The following is an 11,499-nucleotide window of genomic DNA, read 5'->3' on the forward strand; positions in this document are numbered from 1 at the left end:
AAGAGTAGGGAGGAAAGGCAATAAATAGGCCTTAGAGGCGAAATAATTACAATTTAGCATTAACACTGGAGTGATAATGTGCAGAGGATGATGTGCAAGTAGAGATACTGTGGTGCAAAAGAGAAAGCAGGTAAGTAATAATATGGGGATGAGGTAGTTGGGTGTGCTATTTACAGATTGGCTGTGTACAGGTACAGTGATCGGTAAGCTGCTCTGACAGCTGATGCTTAAAGTTAAAGGGAGATATAAGACTCCAGCTTCAGAGATTTTTGCAATTCGTTCCAGTTATTGGCAGCAGAGAACTGGAAGGAAAGGCGGCCAAAGGTAGTGTTGGCTTTGGGAATGACCAGTGCAATACACGTGCTGGAGCGCGTGCTGTTGCTTTGGTGACCAGTGAGCTGAGATAAGGCGGGGCTTTACCTAGCAAAGACTTATAGATGACCTGGAGCCAGTGGGTTTGGCGATGGGTATGTAGTGAGGGCCAGCCAATGAGAGCATACAGATCACAGTGGTGGGTTTCGACCCCAATGTAATGTAAATGCTGCGTTCAAATACTAGTCGGAACTAGGACTTGCCTATTCAGGGGTGTCAAACTCATTCCATGGAGGGCCGAGTGTCTGCAGGTTTTTCATTTCAATTAAGCTCTAGACATCCAGGTGTGGTGAGTTCCTTGCTAATTAGTGACCTTAATTCATCAATCAAGTACAAGGGAGGAGCAAAACCCTGCAGACACTGTCCTCTGTGGAATAAGTTTGACAGTTAAGTTTGGTTGTAGATATAGACGTGCTCCGTTCAACCATTTAGCAAGTCAGAAATGTCAGTTTCCTAGTTCTGATTTGAACTTGAACACAGCAAAACTACGCACTAATCCCCCCATACTTCCCCCTTTCCGTCCTACGTCATAAACTATCTATTTCCACAATGGTGGTCAGGTGGCCTGCGCCTTTACTGGTGAGCAGAACAACACCAACGCTGAATTTACTTCCCCAAACCATGGTTAAATAGTCTGGTCAAAAAATACTGGCCATCTATCTTATTTGGAAAGGAGACAGTCAGCATTCAATACCTCAGAGGCACTAGATGACATCCAAGATTTTCCAAGGTATGTGTATTGGGTATGTCTTTGCATGCATTTTCAACTATTACGGTTGACAGCTCTTCGGTCGTGCTACGTTACTGTCTATGGCGAAACAGCTTAATATCGACTGATCAAAGTGCATTTAACGTTGGTTTGTTTGTTTTCGTTATTAGACAACGTTGTTTTTGTTTTATTTAACTATGTCCTAAATATCATTGGAAGAGTGCGTAATCCCTGACCGCGCGCATCCATGCCCAGCAGAGTACTCAACTGTCAAACAGGACAATCTGCAGCACATTGCGATCCGCGTCAACCTATATTTATGTTTGGCGCTTTTGTCTGACTATAGACACAAACAAGAGCCTGTGAACTTTCCAGAATGTACGTGGCCGTCCATCAGTGAGTCGGAGTGGAGTTTGAACCAATGACACGGCGATAGTGTGCGGAAAAGGTCATCCAGACCCCTTGGCATGCACTTTGCACACATATGGTCAGCCTATTGCTGTCATTCGACCAAGTGGCGCCACATCCATCCATCCATTCATCCATCCATCCATCCATCCATATCTATCCTCCCTGTGCATTGAGATTAAGGTTCAGCTCTGGTCAGTAACAGACGGGCCACACAAAAGTACTAAACTGTAGTTATAGTTATACAATCATGAAAAGATAGCCAGTTCATAGTCAAGAATATGTTATGCTCAGGGCCCTGTTTATGATGATGCCATCCACATGATGCCTTTTGGAGCTGTCAGGGAGAGCATGGGATGAGTGGATACAGCACATTTTCCTAGGACATCATCACATATTTACTCATCTGTTTTCACAGCAATGTGGCAGGTTCATATTAGTGTGAGAGTGCTGCCTGTCAAACCATGACAACCTCCAGTCTAACTGCATTTTTAAGTCTGAAGCTTGCCTTGCTTGCTGCGATGGGGATGGCAGGTATACAAAAGATTAAAACCAGCATGACCAATATTGATTGGTTGATTGGTAGCATTGACAGTAGCCAATTTCTATTCTAGAAATGATTGTTCTATGTTTGGTAGCCTGGGTGCCTGTCTGTTGCTGCTTTAACAAACTTATCTAACCTAACGCAAGGCAGCGATGTACTATATGTAATTGATTGCATTACTGTTGATCGCAGGAACAGTGGTGGGATTGGATCATATTTGATTGGAGAATACAGCCAGAGGTGAAATATCTGACTGTTCTAACTGACAATGGTTCCTGATCCTCCCTGTTGGTGGAGGTGTGTTAGGTGTGAAAGTAGCATAACACCTAGCCTACAGTAGCCCAGCATTGATAAGGCTGGGTATTGATCGTGTTGCAACACACTACTCAAAGAGGGCTGATTGATTCACTTCAAAGTAAGCGTTATGTAACTCATTTTCTACGAAATGCTGAGCTTTGTTGATCGTAGGAACGAATGGAAAACTGAGGCCAGTGCTCACTTAAAATAATAGTTACATTTGGCTGTGTGTGTCATTGTGTGCTCGCTGTGTGTGTTATGGTCTATGTATTCCTGTGGTGAGCAGGGCGGCCTAGTAGTGTGAGAACATATCCTAGAGCCTGTTCCTGCCTCCCCACCCCTCACATGTAACAGCCAACGCCTCCATGTGACCATAGCAATGTGCACATTGCCATCTAGTGGTACTCTAGCAAATACAATGCTCTCTCTTGTCAAACTTATGCATTTACATGGTGTCTGTCCAGATTCCTGATAGCTTGTTCACTAGCGCCTCTAGAAATGACTTAATATATATATTTTTCAGCTCATTCATCCTAGGCAGCCCAGCCCTGTGTCGTGATGTCAGGCCCCGGGAGAGACAGTGATCTGGAGTCAGACCACGCAGTAGACTGGTCCATGATGGACATGCGGCTGGACTCGTTCCGGGGTTCCCCCCTGGCCCAGCAGGTGTCAGCGGAGAGGCTGGCCCGCGCTGGGTTCTACTTCACGGGACAGGCCGACAAGGTGCGCTGCTTCAGTTGCCACAAGACTGTAGAGAACTGGTGTGGAGGTGACGCACCCGTGGAGAGGCACGCGGAGGTGAGGGTGAAAAGGGGATGACGATGATGTGCAAAACTTTTTGGTATTTATTTTGTATTTTTCCATTATCTCATGTTTCTGCCAAATTATCATACTACTGTTGCAATGTTTCAGGTCTCCCCCAGCTGTAAGTTCCTGAGCTGCACCCATCGATCCAGGGTTAACTCTCTTCAAGGTGCCATGCTGACCAATGAAACCTCCTACAACGAAGACGCTGAGGACATGGAGTTCCGCCTGAGGACTGGAGAGGTGGTAGACGATACCACTTACCCCATGGCCCCGCACATGGCCAGCGAAGACTCCCGGTTCAACACCTTCGGCCCGTGGCCCTCCACATCCCCGGTCCGACCTAGAGAGCTGGCCCAGGCGGGGCTCTTCTATCTGGGGGAGGGAGACCAGGTGCAGTGCTTCTGCTGTGGAAGGATGCTGAAGGGCTGGGAGGCTGGGGACACGGCGTGGGGAGAGCACTCCAAACACTACCCCTACTGCTTCTTCATCCTGGGGCATGATGTGGGGAACCTCCCCTCTCAGAGGGGGAGGGAGGTGGAGGAGACCAGGCCATGCCAGGGTCCTCGGGTCCCCATGCAGAGCTTTGAGGAGAGGCTAGGCAGCTTTGCAGGAATCCAGCACCACCCTATTGACCACGAGAGGCTGGCCAGAGCAGGCTTCTACAGCACAGGTGAGACCTGGGAGTGGGGTAGACAAGAGCTTTGGCTGTGAGAAAAGTCATTAACAAATACAATTCCTGCTTACCATTACTTGCTACAGTAAAAGGGCCAGGGTGGAGTTGATATAGAAAGTACTGGGTATATTTTCTAATGTGTGTTGGTGCAGGTGCACCAGACCATGTGGGGTGTTTCTGCTGTGGTGGAGGTCTGAAGGGCTGGCAGCAGGATGAGGATCCCTGGGAGGAGCACGCCAAACACTATCCTGGGTAAAAACACACTCACAAGTAGAAAGTAAACAACCATATGCATGGTTCTTCTCCCTGTCACTAACATTGCGTGTCATGTTTTAATCCAGGTGCAGTTTTCTACTGGCAGAGAAAGGACAGGAGTTCGTCAGCAGCGTTCAGCTACAAGGTCCTGGCCGGAACAATGCTGTAAGTCTCCAAGACTTCATCCTCCTAACCCTGACCTCTAACCCCTAAACCTGTGGTCAAACATATTAAACTGCACCCATCCTTGCATGACTCCTACCATATCAAATTCATTCCTTCTATTGATTTCCCAGGCTTCAAGTCACCTAAATGGATGTTCAAGTCATGAGACGGGTAAAACCATTTTTTGATGTAACATAAACATTTTTGTAAAGTTGTACCCCTTTCACTTTTGTTTTGGAACTTTAGCTAAAGGTATTGTTAGATTATATATATGCAGTACCTGTCAAAAGTTGGCACACCTACTCATTCAAGGGTTTTTCTTCACTTTTACTATTTTCTACATTGTAAAATAATTGTGAAGACATAAAAATGAAGAAATAACACATATGGAATCATGTAGTAACCAAAAAAGTATTAAACAAATCAAAATATGTTTGAGATACTTGATGACAGCGTTGCACAATCTTGGCATTCTCTCAACCAGCTTCACCTGGAATGCTTTTCCAAAAGTCTTGAAGGAGTTCCCACATATACTGAGCACTTGTTGGCTGCTTTTCCTTCACTCTGCGGTCAAACTCATCTCAAACCATCTCAATTGGGTTGAGGTTGAGTGATTGGTCAAATAGCCCTTACACAGCCTGGAGGTGTGTTTTGGGTCATTGTCCTGTTGAAAAACAAATTATAGTCCCACTAAGCGCAAATCAGATGAGATGGTGTATTGCTGCAGAATTCTGTGGTAGCCAGGCTGGTTAAGTGTGCCTTGAATTCTAAATGAATCACTAACAGTGTCACCAGCAAAGCACCATCACACCTCCTACTCTATGCGTCATGGTGGGAACCACACTTGTGGTCATCAGTTCACCTACTCTGCGTCTCACAAAGACACTGCGGTTGGAACCAAAAATCTCAAATTTGGACAGCTTTCCACCGGTCTAATGTCCAATACTCATGTTTCTTGGCCAAAGCAAGTCTCTTCTTATTATTGGTGTCCTTTAGTAGTGGTTTCTTTGCAGCAATTTGACCATGAAGGCCTGGTTCATGCAGTCTCTTCTGAAGAGTTGATGTATCTGTTACTTGAACTCTGTAAAGCATTTATTTAGGCTGCAATTTCAGAGGCTGGTAACTCTAATGAACTTATCCTCTGCAGAGGTATCTCTGGGTCTTCCTTTCCTGTGGCTGTCCTCATGAGAGCCAGTTTCATCATAGCGCTTGATGGCTTTTGCGACTGCACTTAACCTTCAAAGTTCCTGATTGACTGACCTTCATATTTTAAAGTAATGATGGACTGTCGTTTCTCTTTGCTTATTTAAGCTGTTCCTGCCATAATATGGACTTTGTCTTTTACCAAATAGGGCGATCTTCTGTATACCACCCCTACCTTGTCACAACACAACTGATTGGCTCAAACGCATAATAAGGAAAGAAATTCCACAAATGAACTTTTAACAAGGCACACCTGTTAATTGAAATGCATTCCAGGTGACTACCTAATGAAGCTGGCTAAGAGACTGCCGAGTGTGTGCAAAGCTGTTATCAAGGCAAAGGGTGGCTTCTTTCAAGAATCTCAAATATAAAATATATTTTGATTTAACACTTTTTGTTGTTGGATACTACATGATTCCATATGTTATGTCATAGTTTTGATGTCTTCACTATTCTACAATGTAGAAAATAGCAAAAAAAAGAAAAACCTTTGAATGAGTTGGTGTGTCCTAATGTTTGACTGGTACTGTGTATATATATATATCTCACAGGGTGCTATTTCCAACACCTACTAGTACATGCTCAGTCTCCTCCCTCTCTCTACAGAGGTGCTGCAGTCAGCCAATGCCCAGAAGGCGGTGGAGATGGGTCTGGAGCCTGCCTTGGTAGAGAGGACTATACAGGAGAGGATACGCAGGGATGGGACAGGCTACTCCACCCTGGAAACTCTGCTGCAGGACTGCTTTAACAGAGACCCTGACAGCGACGCAGAGAACCATGGTATGTGTCTCATAAGGGGGAACACTGTTAACATTGCTTGGTAGTATCATTATATCCGGGCACTGTTCTATTAAAACTGGTATTGAGGTTTACAGTGTAAGTCAAATAAATTCCTGAATTTATTCCACAGGATTTTGCAGTTTGACCTAGTTGATCCAGTAACAGTGCTATTCACACTGTAGGCCTACATGAGGCTTGGCTATAGAAGGAACATAAAAAATATATATTATAATAATATTTAACATTCATTTAGGCAAGTCAGTTGAGAACAAATTCTTATTTACAATGTCAACCTTGGAACAGGGGGATAACTGCCTTGTTCAGGGGACTCGATCTAGCAACCTTTCGGGTTACTGGCCCAACGCTAATAACCACTAGGCTACCTGCCGCCCCCCAAAACCTGATCGAGTTGTGTTGGTCAGTATTCTAACTACTTCACTGTGCTCGGTTACCAACTGCTGTTTCTCCCCTATTTCAGACGAGGGTCCCCTTGAGAAGCTACGGAAGCTGCAGAGGGAGAAACAGTGCAAAGTGTGTATGGACAGAGACATCTGCATCGTCTTCATTCCCTGTGGGCACCTGGTCGTCTGCAAGGAGTGTTCCGAGGCCCTTGACAAGTGTCCCATCTGCTGTTGTGCCATCACACAAAAGATCAAGACATACATCTCCTAACATGCAACCTGGTGCCAGGGATTGTCGTCTCAGAATAGGAGTGCTGACCTAGGGCCAGGTCCCGCCTCTAACTCATTATGTTTTAAAAAGCAAAAGTGGTCCTAGATCAGCACCTAATATGAGATGCTTAAATAATGTGGGCCCAAGAGGATGAGACTCTTTAAATGGCAATGTTGCTTTACCTTCTCAATTATTTTATTAACACAAGCTTTCCTACTACAAATGTACATAAATATATATTATATTTGAGGAGGACCACTGTAAATATGAATAAGAGAATCATGAGAAGTGTGGGGATTTTTTTTTTTCAATGATTGTTTTAAAGATAATGACAGACACTTCCTTGTTATGTGATGTAGTGTTCGCTCACTGATACAATACCCAAGAGGCAATGGGCCTCAATCTTCAAACCAAGATGAGAAACTAAGGTTGAGACTAGATGGAGTACAGCTACGGACAGAAGGGACTTTACGTAGCAGGTTAGCAGAACTAATGAAGGTGAGCCAAACAGGCAACTTCTTGTCCATGGCTGTACTCCATATACTTCTGCTGTACAGAACCATGATCTACCATTGCAGTTATCAACAGTGCCTTTTCAAATAGTTTAATTTACTTATTGTGTGTATTTTCTTTATTTGGACTATTATGCCATTTCCATGGTTTGTCATATTTCTCTTAATATTATGAAGTTGTTGACTGGGCTTTCCTTATTGGTTTACAAATCATGTGTTTCTCGTTAGTTTGCAAATGATAGGTTTCTGAAATAGAAGTCCTGAGGGTTCCCAAACGTATGATTCATTGTGTGCTCTGAATAAATGGATGAATTGTATACTTGTATCAATTTCCATTATTTAGGTATAACGGCATAACTGATGTTATTCTGAAATTAATCTTTCCTTTGCACTTCAGTGCAACTCCTGTTTGACTAAAAGTGGAAAATAAATCATGTTTTTAAAAATATCTGTACTTTCATGTATGCTGCTAACACAAATGCTACTAACACTACTTACACTGCTAACACTAATGCTACTAACACTACTTACACTGCTAACACTAATGCTACTAACACTACTTACACTGCTATTACTAACACTACCTACGCTGCTATTACTATTGCTACAAATATTACTAATGCTGCTAACATTAATAGCTCTGCTATTACTAACACTAATGTTGCTAACTGCTATTACTAATGCTATCATTACTAATGCTACTAACACTGCTAGCATTACTAACAAGAACACTAACATTACTAACATTATTGTAACCCTGGACAAGCACACCTGATTAAATTTATCATTAAGCCCTCAATGAGTTGAATGAGGTGTGTTTGTCAAACTACAATGAAACTGTGTACTGTTGGGTGTAAGACAGTGTTTGGAAACACTGTCTTACACTATGAGTCTTCAGAATCTGAAACGGTTCTAATAAAGGAGAGAAGGAAGGAGGAAGATTATTCCTCCCACAATGGGATAATCTCGATTAGATTTCCTTGATTCCAGATGTCCTCCCCTCTGACCTTCTCCTCCAATGGATTTTGAGGAGGTGAGAAGAGAGGACATGGGGCGTCAAGGAAATGCAATTGAGATTCACTTAGTATTGAGATGCGGCCACCCCATTGACTGCAGGGCCAAAGATAGTACAGTATGAAGATAGGCAGAAACTGCTTCTCCAATAGAAATCCGTATGTATAGACGATGTCATGGCGACATTGGTAAACTAAACTGATGCACAAAAACCCGTCATCGGGTCTAACGTTCGTTTCGCGCCTTACTGCGTAAGTGCAGGCCGTCAAATCAAAGGCATTCCTTCGATTTAACTTTTTTTTTTTTTTACGAAAATGAAAACGTGTCAGTTTGTCACTTTCACGAGGCTGGAGTAATAACATGTTCCTCTACTCAAAACATTGGCTCAAATCTAGGTTGTGGCTTTAGATTTCGAGAAAATGAACAACTAAGGAAGATTTGTTCACTTCTCAAACCAAGGGCGCCACTTTGGTTTTAGAAGTGGAGGGGGCATATCCTGGTGTGGGTTCTGAGGGTCCTCCCCCAGAATTTTTTGGGGGCATCTAAAGTTTATTTCCTTAATTTTTACACAATCCAATATGCCGTCTCTATGTAGAACAAAAAGTAAGCAAAAATGCCCACAGTCATCAAGCTAGGTAAGAGATCATTATTAAATATGATTAAGTGATTAATAAGACTAAACTAGATCAAAAATAATTCAATAATAAATATTGTGTTGCACCTTTAACCAATAGCCTAAAAAACGACAATTCTTTAAAAAATACAGACTTTTGATGGTCTTTATTAAGACATCCTCTATATCAAATTTCTGCCAGACCGACCAGCCAGCCAGCCCGAGCCTGCACACCCAACCCCCACCAGTCTAGTCAATAACTAAACTATCTCCCAACACAATTTCCTTCCCAGTTCACACTTTTAATTGTTTTAATTCCCAAGGAAATGGTTTAGAAACAAAACAAAACAAAAAAAAACACACACACACCTCAAATATACATTAACACACAGAAACAGCAAATCCTCCATATAATTAATCTCATAGGCCTAATAGTACTGTAGAGGTCTTTTTACTTGCACACAATTTAGCTGGGTCACCCAGTCCTGTCCCTAGGGGTCCACCACCCTGCAGAGCCCCAACCCAACACACCCCACTCAGCTTTAGGATCTTAGTGAAACATTCACTATTGGTTTTAGGTGTGTTAGGCCCAGGCCAGAGTAACAACCCACAGGACGGCAGACCCCCAGGGCCAAGACTGAGCAGCCCAGCAGCTAGGTATTGCCTAAATAGGTATTTCCCCTGACGTGGCCATGTTTTCAATACAGAGTCCTTTACTCCTACTGTATTCCATAAGGCATCCAGACCTTCTGAAAGTTGCCCAGTTACCCTTAATCTTGTAAAAAATGTAATCTAATGATACATAAATTGACATTGTGGAAGGATAACCAACCTTCCAATTAATGGCAATGCATTACTTAGCCGCTATACATGCTTGGTTACAGTTTCTTCCGTATCAACATTTTCAAGCAAACAAAACAGGGAGAAGGGTAGTGAGAGGAAGCCCAGTGGCCGGCAGTGGGGAGAAGATGGAAAGAGATGGATTTTGGCCATCATTCTGCTAATTTTCTCATCGATTAAACATTTAATTTCAATACCGTTTTCTGTTCCCAAAACTAGAATCTGTTACGAACAGAGTGGACTAGGTTTGGTATACTTTACCCTTTGCTAAAGTTTTAAAAAATTGGGTTGTTTAGGAGGCGTGCAAAGGAGAATTGAGTTATTGCACACACACGCTTAACAGAGAAGTCCTTCCCTAACTGAAATATGCAAATGTATGCTAGAACGCACCAATAGGATCTCGCTAGCTTGTGCTTGGCTCTGCCCACCTCCTTGCTTGTTCTGCTCACTATGACTCATTGGTTCCCATTTAAAACAACGGGCTGTGGTCTATCTTGGTTTAGTTATAAAAATCTTTGCTACTACTACAACTACTGAAGGAGGAGATTTTACCAGAAACTATTAGATTCCCTTTTTATCTGTGGATTAAATGTCTGAGTAGAGAACACACTATTTTGTGTGACTCAAAATGCGTCCAAATTCTAAAAAGATACAGAAAAAAAGAACCTTGTGCATTTCAGGTAAAATAACAACCCAATGTTTATATCCCAGGACAACTTTTGGCCAGCTCTCTCTCTAACAGTACACCAACTGGAGAAAGTTAGCCAAGTTAATTTACTTCTGAAACAGGACAAAACAAAGGCTACAAAACATTTCTATACAAACAACAGCTGTTAGATAGCGATATGAGGTGGCGATTATTACTATCTGACAGATAACTAGAGGCTAAAGCTGACCTGGCTGTGGTAGCTACTAGCTAGTGTAGCTTATATATTCACCTCAGTTAAGAGGGAATGAAACATTAGCTAACATTACATGTCAGTTACAATACTAGCTCAGCACTGCAAATAAACAATCGTTTAAAAAAATGTATGTTAAGTTAAACAGCAGTTACCTTGACAGCTAAATCAGTCAACTAATGAGTAGCCAGTTTCTGCTCTGCTTGCTTTTACAACTCGGTGAATGAGCGCAACACATACACACTGACCTAAGCTCAACTCTCCTGTGCTGGTCCAGCCAGCCTTCCAGAAGCTTTGCCTTCACACAGCCTGTCTGCCAACTCTGTGGTGTCTGTGAGTCCTAAATACAGCCTGCTGACCACTCCAAACAACCAACCTGACCGGTCGGAGGCGTCTGCATGGTCCTAAAGCACACCATTGCCATTTTTTGTATCACATTGCAATGATAAAACTGGAGGGGGGGGGTTCAGAATGTGGTGGGGACATGACCCCTGTATCAAACCCCAAACCCTGGCCTGTTTGGTCTTTGCAAGCGTATCCGGAAGTCTTGAGATGTTGCGCCTTTAGGTTTAGAAACTCAGCAGTAGGCCCGTCCAACCCCCATCTGTCACGTACTTGCTGGTAGCTGGCAGCTGCACAGCTTGTAAATAACCGCTAGATGTCAGATCACTTACGGTCACGGGGAATCGGAAGTATTTCATCTGGCCGCTAGGGGGCAGCTGTGCACCAAGAGTTT

The 11,499-nt window shown here is 43.2% G+C and overlaps 1 protein-coding gene across 1 annotated transcript; it reads left to right on the plus strand.

Moving 5' to 3' along the window:
• The first annotated feature begins 891 nt into the window (after positions 1–891).
• xiap (X-linked inhibitor of apoptosis) lies at positions 892–7,714 on the plus strand. Its single transcript, XM_024405178.2, has 8 exons — positions 892–1,102; positions 2,854–3,128; positions 3,243–3,807; positions 3,963–4,062; positions 4,152–4,230; positions 4,362–4,401; positions 6,040–6,213; positions 6,692–7,714. The coding sequence occupies exons 2-8, from the start codon at positions 2,889–2,891 to the stop codon at positions 6,883–6,885; spliced, it is 1,392 nt and encodes a 463-aa protein (XP_024260946.1). The 5' UTR covers positions 892–1,102; positions 2,854–2,888; the 3' UTR covers positions 6,886–7,714.
• The last annotated feature ends 3,785 nt before the right edge of the window (positions 7,715–11,499 follow it).

Source organism: Oncorhynchus tshawytscha, linkage group LG21, assembly GCF_018296145.1.
Source record: "Oncorhynchus tshawytscha isolate Ot180627B linkage group LG21, Otsh_v2.0, whole genome shotgun sequence".
Taxonomy (NCBI): domain Eukaryota; kingdom Metazoa; phylum Chordata; class Actinopteri; order Salmoniformes; family Salmonidae; genus Oncorhynchus; species Oncorhynchus tshawytscha.

Coding starts and splice junctions, on each gene's coding strand:
- xiap (XM_024405178.2), top strand. CDS start 2,889: ATGTCAGGCCCCGGGAGAGACAGTGATCTGGAGTCAGACCACGCAGTA. Junction 3,808..3,962: donor AGCAGGCTTCTACAGCACAG/GTGAGACCTGGG, acceptor GTGTTGGTGCAG/GTGCACCAGACCATGTGGGG. Junction 6,214..6,691: donor CAGCGACGCAGAGAACCATG/GTATGTGTCTCA, acceptor CCCCTATTTCAG/ACGAGGGTCCCCTTGAGAAG.